Here is a 21,138-nt window from a genome sequence, read left to right as displayed (position 1 = left end):
CGTTTTGGAAACAGGTTGAAGTTCTCTCACCAAAAAGTCTTTTTTTTTTTTTTTTTTTTGCAGTAGCTTAAGAAAATCAATTATAGACAATAATATTGTCCATAAGTCCATAAGTCTGTAAGTGACGACAGAGTTTCTCCTGTCTACATCTAATCATATTTTTTTGTTTTAATAAAGCCAAGTGAAAAACTTCATATAACATAATTAAACTTAACTTAAAGGAAGATATTATATATGTAATGCCTGAAAAGTTTTGAAAGTTTAAGGAAGCTCTTCTTTTTCTCTCTGCAGATATTCATAAAGGTCACTGCAGACGGAGAAGCAGCGAATAATGCCACCACTCCTGGTAAATACCACCACTGATACTCCACATGGCCTTTTCCTGGAATTGAGTTTCTGACCCGTTGCCCCGTCTCTCTAACGTGTCGTTAATCCATTTACCTCACACCTGTTTTTATTATGCTGCTATTGTTGTGTCACTTTCCTATCGCCAACATGTGTCAACTTGTCTTGTGCATGTGAAGATGTGGTGCATCATGTGTCAGTTTTAACCCTTTAGTTTATGTCTCACCTGTGTGTTCCCACCTCTAGAACAGTGGATGTTACAGCGGAGAAAATGCGACACAGTTGGTGATGAAGGTCAGAGTCTTGGGAGGCAAAAGATTTCTGACAATTGACACTTTTTTTTATTGAATGTGCTTGACATGGGCCAATCAGTATGTGCAAGCATCGCTGCTTTTTGACCAAGTTTGTAGGAAATCACATCACATGTGGGCATTTTGGATATTATCAAAAGCAGGGGCTTTCAAATTGTGGGTGGGCTGCTTTACTGGGCAAAAAAACCTTTTTTTTTTAAAGTTTGAGACCTTTATTTCACTAAAATTCACCTTGGATCCTGTTTTATTCATTGCTTCCCCTTTCATTATTAATGACTGATAAAAATTGCGGGCTGAGGGGTACAAACCTTTTTAGGCTTTGGAAGCATGGTATGTCAGAAAAAGTTTGAGAACCTCCTCTGTAAAGTGTCATCACCGAAAAGTCCAGTATTCTGACATTAAAATGCTTTTTGTGATCAATTTAACGACAGTAATTGTGGTAGGCCTCACATATTTGGAGCTCCAAGCAGTTTAAGTAATCTGGAATCTGGAGCAGACGCTCCGCTTGTACATTTAAAAACGAAGCAGCTATTATGCCGATGTTCTTAGTCTGTATTTAGAAAGCTTTTTCTGCATGCCTGCTCTTTTCGAGCACAGCACTGCTACCTATTAGTTGTCAGCTGCTGCCCAGGAAAAGCTCAGATGCGTTTAGATGCCTTACTCAGGATTACCACTGCCTCTCTAGCAAATGCTTTCTAAATGTCAATCGTTCATGTGCAATACTTTACTGTATGTTTTCTTGTTGATTGCAGGACATAATGGTGTGATGGAGACTAACGGCGTTACCCATGGTGCATCAGACAGCAGTGCAGGGAAGGGCTCCCGGCAGGTGAAAGGGGCCACTCTGATCCTGAAGCAGTTCCATGCGCTGCTGGTGAAGAGGTTTCACCACGCCATCAGGAGCCAGAAGGACTTCATGGCACAGGTACAGTTCACATGTTCACAGTGTGGTCTTATTGCTTTTACTTTAGAACAGGATCTGAATTCTTCCTCCACCACTGCTCGATAACTATTTTTGGGGGTTTCAGATCGTCCTTCCTGCCAGTTTTGTCCTCATCGCTCTGATCTTCACCATGATCGTCCCTCCGTTCGGAGAGTATCCGAGTCTGACTCTGACGCCCTGGATGTACGGACAGCAGTTCACCTTCTTCAGGTCAGACGTCAAGACAAACACTGTGATTGCTACAAGACACTAGCTCTAGATAAACCATCAGTTATGTATCACATAAACACTGACCAATATTGATCTTACATTTACTCATCCCGATTTAGTAACGAGCAGGCGTTTGACCCCAAAATGAAGCGCTTCACGGAGCGCTTGCTGCAAATGCCAGGCCTGGGGACACGCTGCATGGAGGGCGAACCGCTAGGGTGAGTATGAGGACACGAGTCCATCTTTATTGGATTTACTGAATTCAAAATGACTGTTACAGAAATCCTGCAGCATTCAAACATTTTCAACTCATGCAGACTTAAAAATGTTAAAGTAAAACTGCAGACATTTCACCTGCTAGTCTTAATCTCTTTTGAAAATGACATTTTGAACCTCCAGTCATCCTACATCATCATCAGTTGTCTGTTTCCACTAAAGTAATATTTTAAATGCAGGACTTTTACTTAAATAAAAGATCCAAATACTTCTCCCACCATTGCTGCACTCTTTGCTGCATTTCTCCACTTTTCTCCCTCCAGAATGTCCTGTAGTAACAGCACATCAGAGTGGGAGTATCCCGATGCCTCTCCTGTGGTCAGCAACATCTTGCTGAGTCCCGAGTGGACCCAGAGGAACCCGTCTCCTTCCTGCCAGTGCAGCACCAGTAAGAAGCTTACCATGATGCCCATCTGTCCCGCTGGAGCCGGGGGCCTGCCGCCTCGCCAACGACTCGAGGCCACAGGAGACACGATGCTGGACCTGACAGACAGGAACATCTCCGACTATCTGGTTAAAACCTACCCCAATCTCATCAGAACCAGGTAGGGATAATAAAAAAAAAAAAAACAAGTGTTAAATCCCTCAAATATATTAAGAACATAATAAAAGAAAAACAGTCTGCACAGAAAGACCTTCAAGCTTTATAAAAATGCTACAACAAGCCATGAATAATTTGTTTGACCACTTTCTCTTCATCTGAATAACTGTCTTCCTGTCTGATTCAATTCTGAATTTCATTTCACAGTTTGAAGAGCAAATACTGGGTGAATGAACAAAGGTAATAATTTGCACTTTACTGCTCCAAGTCTCTTTCTGTCAGTCTGAATCTTGAGTCGTCGATGTTGGACACTGAGTGTACATATTCTCTGTCCTCAGATATGGAGGTCTGTCAGTGGGAGGACAGCTTCCCATCCTGGACGTCAACCCCAAAGACATCCAGGGTGTTTTCCACCAACTGGGACGAATGCTCAACATCACAGCGGTGGGTACTCACTGCTTGTTTTTGTTCATGAATGCCCTCTGTGAGGTTCATTATGTCAGTTTCTCATAATGAGTTTTGTCTTTCACAGGGTCACTACTCTCGGCTCGCACTGCGGGAGATCGGTCCTTTCTTACGATACATGGAGAGTGAATTCAACATAAAGGTAGGTGTGGGCAGGATACAAATATCGCACCAGCAAGTGGCAGAAATGATCTGCAAATACTCACTGTTGCTGTTCTGGCATCTACCGCTGCTGCTGCTATGCTTTTATATTATGAATTTTTTATCTATAAAGTCTGTTAACATCTCAGAGATGTTGACTGACGGCTGTAAGTGCTCGATGTAATAGCTTTCCTTTCCACTTACAGCGAGGTAACAAAGGTTTTATATATGACGAAGGTCAGCCCGGCTATATTGTGCATCAGGACTGCAATTAGCAAGTCGTAGCGTTCAATTTCCTGTGCTCTCCTCTGTCAGGTGTGGTATAATAACAAAGGCTGGCACGCCATGGTGGCCTTCATGAACGTGGCTAATAACGCCATCCTGCGGGCCCTCCTGCCTCCATCCGCCAAACCTGTTGAGTTTGGCATCACCGCCATCAACCATCCTCTGAACCTCACCAAAGAGCAGCTTTCAGAAGTCACAGTGTGAGTGTTACCGTTAGATGTTTCTATTTTTTCAATATATTGTATTTATATTTTTAATAACATAACATAAGATAACATACACACCGAAATAATTGTTTAAAACATGTATTAATTGCTTTAATGCATTTAACACAATGTACATTTATAACTGAAGTGAACTTCAGAGGGGGCGGGATGAGATAAATCAATCAACTTTCCCTCAAACTGAACATATGGTAGTAAAAAAAACAATGATAATAAAATACAGTTAAAGAAAGTTAAAAAGAAGTTTAAAAAAAAAAGTACAGTGAGAAGAAAAAGTCATTATTTTCTAATGTACTTTATTGTAAGGATGCAAGATCTTACATACATTCACTTTATATTTCATCTGACGGTCATATGTATGACATTCCCACAATGTTTTATATGAAGACGAAAAAAAAAGAAGAAAAATAGGCGAGGGACAACAAAACAAAGACTAAAACAATGTAAAATAAGTTATAAATAAGTTATACTATACTACTCTCATCCATCATCATGCAATCATAAAGATGACAGTGATAGTAGTATTGGACGAAGGCTCCTCCTGAGCCTACGTGTGAAAAATGACTGTCTCAGTTTTATTTTTTTGTTTTAATTATAAAACTCATGAAAGGCACCATCTCTGTATATAATGATTTACATTTCTGTCTCTTCTGCTTCTCCCTTCAGGTTGACCACTTCAGTAGACGCCGTGGTGGCGATCTGTGTTATTTTCGCCATGTCCTTCATCCCCGCCAGCTTCGTTCTCTACCTCATCCAGGAGCGTGTGACCAAGGCCAAGCACCTGCAGTTTGTCAGTGGGGTCAGCCCTTTAGTGTACTGGGTGGCCAACTTCTTCTGGGACATGGTAAGTCCAGCAAGGTTGGAGACAGAGGTTATTGCTGTATAATCATTGTTTCTTTCTATTCATTTCTCATGTGAATGCTTTATTTCTCCCCAAGGTTAACTACTGCCTCAGCACTGCAATGGTGGTTGGCATTTTCATGGCTTTTGACAAAAAGTGTTACACGTCACCGTCCAACCTGCCAGCACTTATAGCACTGCTTCTGTTATATGGGTAAGGCTTTCTGTCATTTAATCTGTTTTTTTAATAATAATAAAAAACCTGAATGGAATTGTTTGTGAAATATCACTCTTCTCTCTGATTCTGCTGTCTTACAGGTGGTCAGTGACGCCCATGATGTATCCCATGTCCTACATATTCAACATCCCCAGTACTGCATATGTGTCGCTGTCCTGCATCAACCTATTCATCGGCATCAACAGCAGCGCCATCACCTTCATCCTGGAGCTTTTTGAAAACAATCGGGTGAGGACATGTGGTATTGCAAGAGAAAACTCATGATTTCTATTAATTGGTCTTTAATTCAACAAATACAGCTCTTTCATAAGAGGCAGATACATTTAGGTGTGCTGTGTTGTAGTGCTGGACGTGTTGGCTCTTTTTGCAGAAAATAACTCATACAGTAACAACCGTTAAGGGGCAGAGAGGCTCACCGTTGAGTGTATTGATTAGTAAATGTGCAAATTAAAACAGTATTGAGTTCTTGAAAGCTTGGAGGTCGTAGAACAAGCTGTAAACACCAATATATGTTTATTTATACATCCAGCAGACACAAAGCAAAATGAGCATTCATTTGGAATCGTGTTTCTGGCTGGCTGAGTCCAATATTCAGTCTTCTTTAGCCTCTCCTGGGTCTCGAACAACTCCTGAGGAACGTATCTGGCTCTTCAGTGGCTGAATATTTCAATATGTTTGCCAGCTATAGTCTGTCTGCTGTTTGGTGCTGAGGAGGCAGCGTGCAGTGGGTTTATCAGAGCTTTTTTTGCTGGAGACAGCTGCCTGCTGCAGATGGAAACAGGGTTTATGAGAGCAGTGAAACTAAACCAAAGCTTATGTATACAGCAAACAGCAGCTATACAGTAGATATAGACACCGACTGATTAATTTTGTGGCGCAGCTGGGGGAGCAGAAGGGCTGATGAGACAAGACAGCCATGACAACTGCCAACAGTCACTCTGTCAAGTGTTTAAACAGATTTGGCATGGTCGGTGTGTCTTTAAGGAGAAGTAGGTGCAAAAGGGCACAGATGCTGCTGTCATGGTAACAGGTGACTTCCTGCTATGTCAAAAATAAATGTTATTATTGCCAGATGCTCCTCTCCACTGCACATCTGTACTCCTCTTCTCAGCTCTCACTGATAAATCGCGTAACAGGTGACTCATGAGAGAACCACCGCCGCAATATTTTTGCGAGGTTACCAACAATAAATCATTCTGCACTCCTGTGATTATTTGTCTGAGCTTTTACAGACAACTTAGAATCATTCCCTTAATGACTGTATGTGCCATGGTGGGAAATAGATTCAGTATTTAGGTTTTGGCAGAGACAGAACAGGATGCTTTATATGTTCCCGCACGTGGATTAGGTTTTCATACCCAGGAAATCACAATTGGCTTTAAAACGCCACGGAGCAGCTTTCATAGGAATTGACTGGGCTCCGCCTGCAACACTGTGTCCAGATTTAATGTAACGTCCTTGTTTCGACCTGGGAGTTCAGAGAATGAAGAGAGTGCTGGTGTTTACACAAACACAGGGGCTTTAGATCGGGACGAGTCGGGGCTAGCTGGTTAGCATGCTAACTTCAGTATAAATCTTTGCAACACAATACAGAAATGTCATAATGTCAGAAATGTTATTCACATTCTGTCGATACTTTTAGTTAATTTTTGAATGTTTTTAACTCAAATTCTTACATATTGCACCTTTAAAGTTGGACGAGCCATGTGCTGCACACGTTTTCTGCTTTGAGTGAAGTTTGTGTTTTCATCCAGTCTTTACATTTAAATAATAATGAGTAAAAACCAACGGTATGCTGGGCGTTTGGAGTTTCCAGTGCATTTAATTGTCTTGTTTGTGTGAGCTGTTGGAGAACACAGAGCAGGGTTGATGCTGCAGAGAGTCAACATATTTAGAAATGATTCACAGGTTTAATTTAGTTTATTATTTTAATGTGTATATTGGATACTGATGCTCTATTAATTCTGCCCTCAAGTGAAATGTGAATTGAATGTGTGTGTGTGTGTTTGTGTGTGTGTATGTTGCCAGTCTTTGCTGATGTTCAATGAGTGGCTAAAGAAAGGCCTGCTGGTGCTGCCTCACTTCTGCCTGGGGCGAGGACTGATAGACATGGCCATGAACCAGGCTGTTACTGATGTTTACGCCAGATTTGGTAAATACTCGTGGTTCCATGAGATTTCCATCTTTATAAAAATGCTGTTTATTATCTATTTTTATGATTATCTAATGTTTATTAACATGTGACAAAGACCATTTAGCATAAATTAACCAATGAGAATGGTTTACCAAGTGTTACAGATTTATACCTTATACACTGACTTTGTTCTAACTGAACAAAGGGTTTATTCTCAGTACAGACTTCTTCTCTGCTTTCAGGTGAGGAGTACATACAGGACCCTTTCCGGTGGGACTTTGTGGGGAAAAACATTGCTTTCATGGCAGTAGAAGGCTTGGTCTACTTTATTCTCAATCTTCTGATCCAGTACCGGTTCTTCTTAGACCACTGGTAAGGGACTGATCAGTGTAAAAGTCTATATACGCAGAATATTTTCCTCTTATTACACCAGTGTCTTGACTTGATCAGGAAAATACTTCCACACAGGGTCAGAGGCACTGTTGTACTAGCTGCTTCTCTCCCCTTCAGGTTATCAGATTACAAGCAGACTTCAACACATGATGAGGACGATGATGTGGCAGCAGAGAGGCAGAGAATTTATGATGGAGGGAGCAAGACCGACATCCTGCAGATCAGAGACCTCGCTAAGGTAAAAATGGCTGACTCCATGATGCCTATATAATTACGCCTATATAATTTCACATTATACTTTACACCGTCAAAGACTTGTATCTCATATAAGCTCCTTGGTGTATTTCTGGGCATTCATTATTGTGATTTAATTTGTTTTTATAAGTTCAACCTCAGCTATATTTATTTAATTTATCCTTTCATCCATCCGACTTTAATGTTGAATGAATAGTCAAAGAAAAGGAGGAAGGAATATATTGAGGCATTTCCATGAAACCTCAGTGGATTTGGTGCTGGATACAAAAAAATAGATAGCAATAAACTACAGGTTTCCCTCAGGCGAATACCTGAAAAGAAATAGAAAAAAAGAAGCAAAATAAATTAAAAGAATACCAACGAAGGTATAACACAGACGCAGCAGTACACAACACAACAATGTAGGCAAAATAACACATTCCCAACAGGCCTCTCTTTTCTAAGGCAGAAACAAATGAACCTTTAAAAAGTTACATTAACGTCATGATTTCTGAAATAAAGGCTCAGAAAAGAGCAAAATTTTGCTTGAAGGAGGGCAGACTATATTGAGTGAAGGTAGGAGCGATTCAACTTTTGCTCTTTGAATTTCTTCCGTGAATCATATTTCTTTATTATTCATTCTGGAACGAAAAGTCTGTCAGCACCAATAGAGTGGGTACGTGGGTCACTTCACTCAGTCAGTGGCTGTTAAAGGCTTCATTGATCAGAAGCTCGTCATCAAATAACAGAGGGATGTTTGACAAAAAACATTTTCTGATGTTGGTTTTAGGCTATTGTAGTTTTTTTTCCATGAAGGGTAAATATAAAACTTAACAGACACACATTTTATAAGACTCTCCTTGCCACCTCAGTATTTTTTACACAGTCTCTAACAGAATATAAAGAAACAGATAATGGAAATAAATGATCATTTCTTTACAGCTGCGGGCAGTTTAAGTCATACTGGATTAAAACCTTTAGTACCTGACAACCTGGCTGTATATTTTCATATTCTTTCAGATGTAAATAAAGGACTTAATAATTTCCCTTGCATTGTCACTAATACACATTCAAGAATTCTCTCAGTAATCTCTAATTGTACAATATGGAAAAATTAAAGCATATTTACAGTGCAGAACAAACAATTACAGGATTAGGAGAGTTTAAGCAGACAGATTAATGCTGCAGAAACATATTTTGTTTGTATGTATTTTGTATCTTATTGCTTTTTTACCTTTAATCTTTGCTGTCTTTTAAAAAGTACGACACAAATGGAATATTGTTTCCCTGTCTTCTCTGCACAGACGTATGTGGGCAGGAAGAGGGCAGCTGTGGACCGGATTTGTGTCGGTGTCCCTGCAGGAGAGGTAAAGTCACTGAGTTCATTTACAGCGTGAGCTACTGCTGTCTCTTTTATTTGTACAACTCTAGTTTTCTCTGCTGGTGTTTGCTCAAGTAAGTCTAGCACGGATGAAGCTGCAGACTGTTGCAGATAATATAGTTGTCTTTCACCGTCAGCAGCCAGATGATGAAGTATATTTATTTGGTTTCATTTTGTCTGGGTGTGTTTGTTATATTTCTGTTCAATTTCCTTTATCAATGCATCCATATACAAGGAGATTCCTCAATTCATGAAGCCAAATAGATTATAACATAAGAAGTAATTCTCTATAAGCGCATTTCGACAGCATGTGTCCTCAAAAGGCCTGATTGTCTTTTGTCCTGCCAGTGTTTTGGTCTCTTGGGAGTTAACGGAGCTGGAAAGACAACGACCTTCAAAATGCTGACTGGTGACACTGATGTCAGCTCCGGGGAGGCGACCGTGGCCGGTTACAGGTACATAAAGATCGGTCAAAAATGTCCCTACATGGTCGATAGAACACAGACTCTGTTCGGGGCTGGATCAGATGGTATTTGTGAAATGCTTTTGGTTTATCCTGCACACAGTTCCAGATGGGAGAGGACCAGAAACAGTCCAGTGAGTTAGAAAGTTTAAACACGGGAAGGTCAATGTGACATAATTCTGTTTGATGACACTATCTGGCTATAAAAACACCCCATGTGGTCCTCTAAAAAGAAAAAAAAGCTAGGGAAGAGGGCTTGATCAATCAGCGATTGAAGTATCAAATAAATGTTTGTTGTGGAGCTAACCCAAAGTGATATTTTGTCTTTTAAGCATCCGATTTCAATGCCAACAATTCAGACATGCCCACTCAGAATTCTTGTCAGGGTGAATAAGCCCATCAAACTGCATTTGCACCATTTATGAACACTAAAAACTCCATTAAATCCCAGATTAATGAAAGTCTGGGCTAACAGCCATTTTCACCAACCATCTATTACAGTTGTTCTCAAACTTAAAATAAAGCAATATGCACTCATGACCCCTCCCCACAGGTCCTGGCCTCAGTGTGGATGTGATACGTGGGCAATCCTACAAAAGAGTCATTATTCTTTCTCAGATTCTTTAATTTGAAGGATATTTTGAAGCCTAAAGAGTTTAAAGTATCATACATTTCACAAAGAAGGGACAAATAACATAATTCAGTAACTGAAATGTATCAGAATCAGACATAATAATAATATATTTAATTGGCAACCAGATTAATTGTCATTTTTGCACTGTTTTTGTTTAGTTTTGTTCAGTTTTTACATAATTCTATTCGGATGAATCAGCTTCCTCTTAGTTCTGGATGTTTTAATCAATCTAACTCCATTAAGAATAGTTAAATGTTTGTTTTTATTATTATTATTTTCACTGTTGTCTCGCTGTGATGAGTGGCCTTTTGTGTCTTGTTTTGTAGCATCCTGAATGAGATTCTGGACGTGCACCAGAACATGGGCTACTGTCCTCAGTTTGATGCCATCGACGAGCTCCTGACTGGCAGGGAGCATCTGTACCTGTACGCTCGTCTCAGAGGGGTACCTGAGTCAGAGATCCCCAGAGTGAGTCGGACTCCGGCTGCTTTGCATCCGCCGTCTAAGGATGTTTCATTCTGCTGTCTAAACGCAACTACTGTCTGGCTCAGCGCTGCATTTTGTTGACTTTGGTTTTGTTTAGTACATTGTGCTCTGTGTCCTTTTAATTATGCTGTACAATTGTGACAAAGGGCTCAGTTAAACAATGCAGGTTTGCCAATCCTAAAAATGTAATTTCAGTATTTCCCTTCTCCCTGTAGGTGGCAGAGTGGGGCATCCAGAAGCTGGGTCTGACAGAATATGCCAGCCGCTGCGCAGGGACCTACAGTGGAGGCAACAAGCGCAAACTCTCCACAGCCATTGCAATGATTGGTTGCCCAGCGCTGGTGCTGCTTGTGAGTTAGCCAATGACGAGGAGCTCACGAGCCCATTGTTTGGGTTTTTGGGTTTTATGCAGGGATTTATCAATGAAATGGTCTATGGATCCAGATGGGAAGCCATATGGGTTCAGTCAAGCCTGGCCTCGAATGTTTTATACATTGGCAGGAAACTGCGCAGTTCAATTCAAATTGGCATAAATCTGAGATCTTTGCCATATGCTGATAGAGATAAGGATTTGGTCTCTGTTCATATGGAATTATGTGCTCAGAGAGTCAAGTTTGTTTGTTTGTTTGTGGCTGTGTGCGTTTAGGACGAGCCCACGACGGGGATGGACCCCCACTCTCGACGCTTCCTGTGGAACGCCATCATGAGTGTCATTCAGGACGGCAGGGCCGTGGTGCTCACTTCACACAGGTCCGACATCTAATAATGAAATTAATCCACAGCACACATCTGCTGCAGCAGCTGACCAAACACAGTTAACTCTGCTGCCAGCGACTCTCGATGAAATCATGACTAGTGTAGCATTTGGTTGATTTCACCATAGAGATCTATGAAATGATGATTTATGGATCATAGACATGAAACAGCAGCAGTAAAAATAAAGATTGATTATGAATGTTTCCCACCAGTATGGAGGAGTGTGAGGCCCTCTGCACTCGGCTGGCCATCATGGTCAATGGGACCTTCAAGTGTCTGGGTACCATCCAGCATCTCAAATACAAGTAAGGGGTTTTCTGTATTTTAGCAGGCTTGTATAGTGTTTGGGTAGAATTTAAACATCATAAAACATTTCTCAGCATCAAAACATGTGCAGTAAATGTATGTTCCGAAAATAATTTTCAATATAGCTAGTATTGAGCTAGTGCACAGAGTTCAATCAACTTAACAGACTTCCCAGCATGCATTGACAGTCAAAACTCTCCTGAGACTCTTCCTTTTCGTAGTTTGAAGAAAAATCTGCGATGTGTCTTGAATACATTTTAATAAAAGTCATGGTTGTTTTTACAATAATTAAAACATTGCAAACCATGATAAAGGTTAGTATTGAGTTCAGACAATGGACATTTTTCGCAGTGGCATTTTTTCCAGTATATATATATAGAAAAAAATTGAATTCAGAAGATTATTTTGGCAAAACACTTTTCATTTGTTTTTAAACGCAGGAGAGAAAGCGGTGTATATCAGATTTAGAAAATGGATCACCAGAACCTTTTTTCTTACTTGCTCCTCTGGGTATCGATAAGTTTTGCAACAACTATGCGATAATATTGTTTTGAATTTTTGTTCCACAATGAAGAAACCACCGCAAATAAAATAATTATTTCAATGTAGTACAACTAGTGGATTCAATGTCTAAATTATGGTCTTGTCTGATATCTTCATGCTGTGTTTCCTTGATTTAGATTTGGTGACGGCTACGTAGTGACTATGAAAATCAAGGCAGCTAAGGCGGGCTTGTCCCCGGATCTGGAGCCCGTTGAGAGTTTCATGGAGAGCTCCTTCCCCGGCTGTGTTCAGCGGGAGAAGCACTACAACACGCTGCAGTACGAGATCGCCTCCTCTTCCCTCGCCAGGATATTTCAGCTGGTGGTGGCCAATAAAGAGAGGCTCAGCATCGAAGACTACTCTGTTTCCCAGACAACACTGGACCAGGTACATATGAACCAAGACAATGACAGAAGGGGAAGTGACCAAAGAATGCCAACCTTTGTTCAATAAACCGGAGGGAATTTGTCCTGATTTGTGAATCACATCACCAACCGATAACTTATTAAAGGTCCAGTGTGTAGGTCTCAGGGGATTTAGGGGCAGAACAACCAAACCTTTCACCAGATTCAATATTTAGAGATGTTTTCTCCTCTTTAAACACAACAGTTACATTTCTTCAGCTATGCCATTTTTTGAAAAAAAAAAAAACAGCAGTTAAATCTTTTTGTCTGAAATCAGTACATTACAACTTTCAGTCCTGAGCGGATACATTATGGTCCTTTTACTATCTCAAGCAGTCCAAAAAGCTTTTATTCTGTCCTGAATCAGTTTGTCTGTTGTGCAGGTGTTCGTCAACTTTGCCAAGCTACAGACCGGAGAGGACGATGACGTTACGTTACACAGACGAACAGTGGGTGGAAGAAAAGACATCAAGATCTCGCCTGTTCAGAGGAAAACATGAACCTGCCGCCTGTAAATGTTCAGAAACACAGACTCTGCAGGGCAGTGTTATAACTTTTCACATTCCACAATTTAAAAGCCACTTTAAATATTTTACTAGCCAAACTGCTTTTTAGGGTAGAGTTGAGCCTGGCCAGTTACCTGCCAAAGTGAAACAGTTCATTTTACCGGTCACAGATAAACTATACAAGCCATGTCTATCTGTGATGTAAAAACAGCTGGTTATTTATCTAATATACAGAGAAGGGAGATATATTATGCTTAGATTGATTGGCTTGTAAACATTTGTACATATTGTATGTTTAAAGAATATTCAAGCACCTTAGAAGCAGTATTTTTTTTTAAATGTTTACATTAACGCACTCACCTCAATTTTATGTGACATACTGTATGTAAACAAATGTCATGTTGGTTGTTGTTTTTTTCCAAAACACTATCGCTTCTATACTTTTCAGTCATTTATTGCTGTGCATTCAATTATTTATTCGTCTGCTGTGTTTCATACAGTACATCACCATGATATGTTGTTCTCCAATGTCAGTACAAAATATTCCTCTTGAAGATTTAAATTTGAGGGGAAAAAAAGGTAATTAGATAAGTTTAGCTGGAAATAAAGAGGAATAATATTTTGTATCTGCCCGAATAAAACTTTAACATGCTTTATATTTCATGCTCTACACAGTGTTAGCTGATTTGTACTGCAATCATACAAATAAAACAGTCCAAAGTTTCATAATGTATAAGTGAAGTGAAGTATTTCTTAAATATATATAAATATATAGGCCCCCATGCTTCCCTTAAAGCTACGGGATGCTACTCTGGAGTTGAAAGTCTTTTCCAGCCTAAATTAACCCCACTGACCTCCACTGAGAGCTAAGAAAGCTGCTGCAGGTCAGTAGGGTGGCTGAGAGATAGCTTTGCATCAGGGCCAAGGCGACACTGCGCTGAGTGGCTTGTCACAACCTGGATTTATCTGACACACAGTCCAATTACTGTTCTCCTGCCGCAAGTAGTGGTGTCATTGCCTCAGGCCGCCCACGAGCCTGAATTTCATTGGCTACCTCAAAGAAACAAGAGGGATGATGGCACTGTGCGATACGGGGCCGCTAATGAATTCTCTGGTGTAGATCTCACGCTCCTCTCCGGCCCATATGGTCATCTGGACGAGGCTGATGAGCATGGATAGTGTCGCTGTGGGAGAACCAACGAGTCATAACAAGCTGTGAAATAAGACTGTGTACTGCTGAATACTGGAAAGAGCACAATGTGTTATCTGTGTTATCATAACCAAAACCAATTAGATCACTGAGCTTGTCAATTGCACAGACTTATATCAACAACATCGTGATTAGAGGTTAAAACACAGGTATAATATTTTAACAATTATTTGAAGAAACACCCAGTGAGACACATTTTCATACTTAAATAGCTGTCGGTAAAGCACGACTATGACACTTTTAGCAGCCATTATGATCTCACGTGAAAAATTATGGTATATTAACATTACATTAAACATATATTTATATAGAGGCAAGAGCTAGCTAATATTGACTCAGTAATATCAGTCACACAGCAATATATCGTTTGTTGCTCACAAATTAAACTTTTTTTTTTATTTGTGAGAGGTAGAATGTGTAAAATTTAAAGAAATGTGATTGCTTATTTCCAAAGAGAGGATTAATACTACTTTAGAAAATTTGCTCAGAGTAGTCTTCTGACTGAGTACATACAGGAGCAGCTACAAAAGGAAAATAAAGTGAATGTGACCTTTGTATCTTATACATGCAAGTATATTAGTAATTGATTTAATGCTGCAGCCTAAATTATTAGACTGAAATTAACAGAAAAACTGCCTCACTCATAGAGAAGTTCAGCCTGTATTATAAACTGTAACGCTGAGACATACATCTTTGTCCAAAATGTGAAAAACATATGCTGCAAAAGAAAGATAATCCGTTTTTAAGGGCATGTTGTAAATCAAGCTACTGAAATACTTTTTTTAGATGAAAGATCTCATTTCATGGTGTGCACGGTGGGTGATCGATGTAGCAGCAAATCCCCGGTCATGTAAGTGTTTTGAGAGGGAGAATATAAAAGGCTTTTATCTGTTATTACTGAGATAATATCAAAACGCTCCATCTACGTGTTGCTTTTAGGATTGGATTGACAAAAATTCTTGCACTGACTCCTCTTGCTGTGCTGCGATATTATCCTCTGTTTATTTGCTTTATATTATCCAATGCAAGTAAATGTCACTAGATCCAAATATACACCTCTGTAACTCCTGACTTGCCTGAGAATCAACACATTTTTAAGTTGTCTTCAGAGTCAAACTAATCCAGTGATATTTGTGGGACAACAGCGGGCTGAAGGAACCTTTTGCTTCCTTGAAAAGTAGTTCCTGGGGCTCAAAGTTCCAGGTACTTTGGGTGGAAATGCGGCTAATGTATGTACAGTAGCAAATGTAAATGCAAATGATGTAATCGTTGTATAATAACATATAGATAAGAAACTATTAATCCTGCAAGACTCAGCCCAGGGAATTGACAGGACCAGTATCTTCAGCTACAGCTCAAACTTCGAATTGCCCTCTATACCTTTGTACCTACTAATCACTCACAAACAGTTTATTGATCTAAAGCTGTGCTTAGGTTCAAAAAGATTGTCCTGAACTGAAAAAAAATCAGCCTCTCCGCCTCAATCTACAGTATTTGGTGTGTTCAGAATCAAATGATTTAAAATGCTGTCATGTAAAACCCACTGAATTTTCCTCTGTATTGAATGTGAAATATAAACACAACTGACATGACCTAATACAATATTGATTTCTTCTCACTGTTAGCTGTTAACACAAATACCTCATGGAGAACTGGCCAATATGAATGTTATAAAGACATTATTGAAGTCACATAAAAATACAGCCGGAGATGATCTCAAACAGCCTCTTGGTATGATGGAGCAGGCAAATCAACCGACATTATTTTGGATTTATTTTCCACCAATTTCCAATATTGATTTTACAGCCTGCGAAAACAGAGAGAAAATGACTCAAGTGACATCACCTCAGGAATCTGAGCTATGGGAAAGAAAGTCTATATTACAAACATGGCTTGTACCATATTATGGAGTAAAAGTTAAAGAATCTGTTCCTCTGCTGACTAAATTTAGACCCCCCCTTTTTTTTTTCTTTTTTAATTTCTCCCTCAAAAGTACCATAATCATAATCATATACTCATTCAGCCTCAGAAAATATAATCAGAGGAGCATGCACTCTGAAATATCTGATTGCAAGTAAGTGCAGTTAAATTACCCCATTACTTATGGATTAGAGTAATTGCAATGCCACATGAAAAGGTTAGCAGATGGTTTACACTGTGAGTGTCTGAAATAAAAGAAATAATGTTGTTCTCAGCATTGAGTCGAAATTAATGAGAGATGATAAAGTGAGAAGTGTTGCAATTTCTAATGAAGACAAAGGCCAAAGTTCCTCAGGTATTTCAGTGGATTGTAAGCTTCTTGTGGGAACTGCATAGCTCTATTTTGTCTCTAAGCAGGGCTGACCGATGATTATTAAGTGACCTCAAAGTAATGTTGGCCTTGTGTTTTAATGAAAGCTGCAATGATAATAAATGTTCCATCTTGGTAAATGATGTGAATTACTATGAATAGCTTTTCATGCAGTGGAAAATCTAAAAAGTTGTAGTTTTCATAGTACACTGAACTCTCAATGCTGTTGTGAGACTGATGCATGTGTTTCTTGGAAGCGAAATATGTCTGACTATTTTAATTTTTCTTTGGCTTGTGAGCCAGTGCGGTGGATGTTTTGGGTCACAAGTTTAATTGGGGGCATGGCTAAAGGATGGAGTCCAAAAAGGTCACTTACAGAGAACGGGCACAAAATAAACATCATAAGGATAAGAGACGGAGGTTGCCGTCTGAGAATGACGCCCGAGGAGGAAAATCGTGCATTAAGGTTTGTGTGTTGTATGAGAGAGACGGAGACAGAGAGATAAAGATAGACATGTTAAATTCCAGGGAACAATTGAAGTAATTCAGTGCAGCTTTATCTATGAGTGTTCAGCAGCATAACAAATGGAGAACAAGCATGATGGGAAGTAAAATGGTTGACCCTGAAAGTACATTTTATAACCTGGCATTATGTGTTTTTACAGCTTGTTCACTCAGTTCTGCAAAACCTTTCCTTTTTCTTTTCTTCCTCTTATGCTTGGATGCCGAATCTGTGATCACTGTGGTGTATAGTTTAATACAAACAACTGCTTTTATCAGTTTTTAAAGGAGCTACAAGGAACTTTCACTTTTTTTTGTTGAGTCTGGCAGCCCCAAAAGCAGTATCAGTACCATCGCCTCCAGTCATAAAGATACTGATCTAGCTAGCGCATGCTTTTGTTTGAGGAATGAGTAAAAAATTTTAAAAAAGGTGTAACATATTTTTAACCCTTTTTTATTAAAAAATAAATAAATAAACAAAGCTTTTTGAAGGATGCATAACGATGAAGTAATGTATCTATTTGTGGCTACGTAATATGATGTCGGTCAAACAAAGTCAATTTTGTTTTAGTAATGTTCATACACCTAAGTTAACATAGCTAACAGAGCCGGTTGCTTGGTGATGATTTAATTGAGTTAAAACTAAAGAATCAACATCCCTGGTAATGTTATGTCTTCATAATAATAAGCCAACAGCAAGATATAGCTTGGTAACAAGGCCAACATAAAATCTAACTTTATACCGTACACAGAGAACCTACCACGGTCATCGCATGTCACCACACTGGCAACAAAAGCACAGAAAAGGCTTCCTAGGGAACAAAAAATTCCTAAATTCCAGAGCCAAATTCTTGTCAACCTTCACAGAGGAGCAGTAGAAAGCATCCTGATTAGTAACATCACAAACTGGCATGGTTCATGCACAGCTGAGGAGAGGAAGGCTCTACAGCAGGTGATTAAAACTGCCCTGAACATCACTGGTACCCATCTACAGAGCATCAGCAGCATGGGTGGAGTGAGATGTCTGCACAGAGCCCAAAGGAGACTGAAAGACAATACAGAACTTGTATTACTACAGTAATGTCTAAATGAGATTTATATAGTAATACTTGACATAAATACACTCATGTTTAATATCATACATGTATATGTTTCAGTTAAAATGATTAAAATAGGATAGTTTCTGTTGACAAGCTTGGCAAATAGTCAATAAACTCACTTTCCCTGTGGCCAATCAAACGCTTGAGCCCACCTCCCGACTGTCTCCTGAGTGGTCCACGTTAGTCAAGGTCAAAGGTCAGAGTGCCAATCTCAGCTGAATATTTAATAAGCGCAAAGCGTTGATATTGAAGTGGTAAGAAACTTAACTAAAGAATTGATAAACTCACATTAAGTCAAGGTTGAGTTTTTGTGTGTTAACTCATGCTTAATGTTAACACTATAAAATAACAGCGTGGATAAAAAAAGAGAGGACGCCGTCCGTTTAAGCGTGCGATGCCATTCCCCATGCTAATGTGCACTGCAGCTAACTTCTAGCATGGAGCTAACTACTGTATACTGATGCTACTTTCTCCATGGTAAGCTCCATTCACTTATGCTAAAAATGTTAGCGAACTAAACGTGCAGTAGCTGCAATGCTAACCTTATTTGAAATCCCATTTGTTTTTGCTAAAACTGTTAACAAGAGACATATTGCTGATAAGCAGACATGTTTTGCCATTATAGTGCCTTAAAGTGACTGTTATTTATTGCCATTTGATATGCTTTTAGCATTATTTCTGTAATTGCTGCAACCTTGACTGCTGGTTTAGATGTAGGCTACATCTTAGTCAGCAGTCAAGCTGCAGTAAATGTATGTCATTAGTTGTGTTTTCTATGATGCACAAAGTATTTTGGTTGGTTGTGAATGACTTAAGTGAACTGCCGTTGTTGTACAACAGAAGTTTGTGATATTGGAGCATTAACTTTATTTCATAAGCTTTATCCCCTAATCAGGAAAGTGCATGAAATTTAAAATATAATTTTATCTTGATGTCATTTATAGGTCAGGTTTTGTTGAGTTGGAGGTCTCTGAAGACAAGCCAAGACTTCGGAGGAAATCTTGCAGCCAACAGAGGAGGTTTTGGAGACTTGAGAAGATTTCAGAGATTCCAGAGCGAGAGTTTTAATACAGGATGGTGAGCCCAGCCTCTAAGAGATACCGAGCCACCTGTCTGCAATAACAGGGCTGTGAACTAAGGATCACCCACATTTAACTCGTGTGGTAGGATTGAACTGTACACACACAGCTCGGAGATGGCATACATAACTAGCTTCAATCTGGTCCTGCAGCAGATCAGGAGTTTGAACTGCGACTCATACAAAAGAAAAATTATTATTATTATCATTTTAAAATTGATTTTGGAAACTGATTGTATTGTGTAGATACTGTACATCATGACTTTTACCGACATTTGGTCTCCAGTGCTTACTTATTACCCCATTCACTGTACCACATTGTAGCACATACAGGTAACAATTCCTTTAGAACATTTGGTTTTGTAGGAGTTCAGTATTTGTACTACAGCATTGCAAAACTGAACTTGCCATTTGTACATACAACATGAAATGTTATGCATGGTATAGCCAGAGTTAACAGTACAATTTTTAAATTTTTGGATTTGTCCAAATCTGCCATAAAACAGAAATAATTTGATAAATTAGCCACTTGTATTGGTACGATTACTGAATGTCCTTAGATGGAAACATCTTTACAGTGAGCTCTGTAAGCCTTACAGGTCCACAGTGTTGTAGAATCAGACAGCTTGAGGAGTAACATCGATAAAGTCTGTACCGAACAAAAGCTCAGCTGTTTCTTAAATTAGACTAATGATCGCATTTTCCCCAAGAAGGCAGGAATCATCAATCATTTGTTACGAAATGTAGATCGCTTACAGTAACAGAGCTGCATGTTCATCATTCTGATTTCCGATCAACTGGATGCAGCAGATGACGAACAATTTTCTTTCTAAAAAAAACTTGATGACTGTCGTCAAAGATTTATGTTGTTTTGTAAACGTTTTGGCCTGCCTGTGACCCAGAACCAACCACATGAGGGCAGTAGTTTTATGAAAATACTCCGGTGATATCTTACGTCAACAAAGTGAGGAATCTCTGCTGTCATCTCCTCAGTTCTGTGCCCCTAACCTTCAGGAGGCTTGTTTGAAGTCTGAGGGATGTGTGGGCTCACAGAAGGAATTGCTGATCAAGTGTGCTTTTAAAGTGCATCAGAAGTGTGCACCAGCCTGCATCTCCTCGCCTTGTGCGTGTGTGTTCTTGTCTCTACAGAAGCTGCAGGACTCACCCTTGAGAAATCCCGAACAAATATTTCTCTCTACCCTCTCACACCCACACACCAGTATTCATGCTACACAAAATGTTATGAAAGTCCAAAAACGTACAATTGAGGTATGCTTTTGTTGTTCACACTTCAGCACTCTCACTGGAGTTGATCAACAAGTAAAGGATTACTTGTGTCCCTTGATAATTTGTGGTAAACTCATAAAGAGACTCCTGGTCATTTGCATTTTGAGTTCATACTGAAGATAAAAAAATAGTCTCAGAATGAAGTCACTTGGGACTTAATGCAAGAAGAGGAAGTTCTGCTACTGGATAAGATTGGTAAGGCAGAAAAGGGTCGGTAAAGTAAAAAGAAAAAGTTCCTGGTAGTTGGTATCGGTGGAGACATCTCGGCATAACTTGAGCTAATATCATCGGTGTGGGTGTGTGGGCATGTGTGGGCCTCAGGGAGGAAAAAAGCTGGCTCTAATCAATAGCAGAGTTGAATCATCATTAGTTTGCCATTCCTGCACACTTGCTGATGTGAATACTAACTTCCCAACTCTGTGTGTTATGGCTATCATTTAGCGTGGCACATTGTCAACGTTTTCACAAGTTTGGCTCAGAAAATACTCCGGTGCTGTCAATTTAATGTTCTCCCAAGGTGTCTCATCAGTGTAGCCCGGTGTACACAGAAAACTGAAAATCCTAAGACAGAGTGCATTTGCAGTCATGATTACCATAAATCTCAAGCCAAGGT

At 39.6% G+C, this 21,138-nt stretch overlaps 1 protein-coding gene across 1 annotated transcript in view; it reads left to right on the top strand.

The window, feature by feature from the left end:
• LOC311267050 (retinal-specific phospholipid-transporting ATPase ABCA4-like) overlaps positions 1 to 13,726 on the top strand; it is a gene marked incomplete at its 5' end in the record, with an annotated part of 38,627 nt that extends 24,901 nt beyond the window's left edge. The window contains 24 exons of the mRNA XM_084369858.1: positions 292 to 346; positions 592 to 639; positions 1,409 to 1,581; positions 1,685 to 1,809; positions 1,929 to 2,027; positions 2,349 to 2,630; positions 2,834 to 2,866; positions 2,965 to 3,070; positions 3,159 to 3,233; positions 3,548 to 3,717; positions 4,408 to 4,585; positions 4,680 to 4,795; positions 4,900 to 5,047; positions 6,848 to 6,971; positions 7,196 to 7,325; positions 7,464 to 7,584; positions 8,885 to 8,947; positions 9,310 to 9,416; positions 10,385 to 10,526; positions 10,760 to 10,894; positions 11,191 to 11,294; positions 11,513 to 11,605; positions 12,287 to 12,536; positions 12,937 to 13,726. Coding sequence (XP_084225984.1) covers positions 292 to 346; positions 592 to 639; positions 1,409 to 1,581; positions 1,685 to 1,809; positions 1,929 to 2,027; positions 2,349 to 2,630; positions 2,834 to 2,866; positions 2,965 to 3,070; positions 3,159 to 3,233; positions 3,548 to 3,717; positions 4,408 to 4,585; positions 4,680 to 4,795; positions 4,900 to 5,047; positions 6,848 to 6,971; positions 7,196 to 7,325; positions 7,464 to 7,584; positions 8,885 to 8,947; positions 9,310 to 9,416; positions 10,385 to 10,526; positions 10,760 to 10,894; positions 11,191 to 11,294; positions 11,513 to 11,605; positions 12,287 to 12,536; positions 12,937 to 13,053 — 2,994 coding nt within the window. The 3' untranslated portion in view covers positions 13,054 to 13,726. The remainder of the gene's footprint in view (positions 1 to 291; positions 347 to 591; positions 640 to 1,408; positions 1,582 to 1,684; positions 1,810 to 1,928; positions 2,028 to 2,348; positions 2,631 to 2,833; positions 2,867 to 2,964; positions 3,071 to 3,158; positions 3,234 to 3,547; positions 3,718 to 4,407; positions 4,586 to 4,679; positions 4,796 to 4,899; positions 5,048 to 6,847; positions 6,972 to 7,195; positions 7,326 to 7,463; positions 7,585 to 8,884; positions 8,948 to 9,309; positions 9,417 to 10,384; positions 10,527 to 10,759; positions 10,895 to 11,190; positions 11,295 to 11,512; positions 11,606 to 12,286; positions 12,537 to 12,936) is intronic.
• Between the last annotated feature and the right edge of the window lie 7,412 nt (positions 13,727 to 21,138).

The sequence above is a fragment of the Pagrus pagrus genome (assembly GCF_965226575.1).
Source record: "Pagrus pagrus genome assembly, chromosome: 12".
NCBI lineage: Eukaryota > Metazoa > Chordata > Actinopteri > Spariformes > Sparidae > Pagrus > Pagrus pagrus.
The sequence above is the reverse complement of the archived record's forward strand: the minus strand, read 5'-3'. Positions and strand labels throughout refer to the sequence as shown.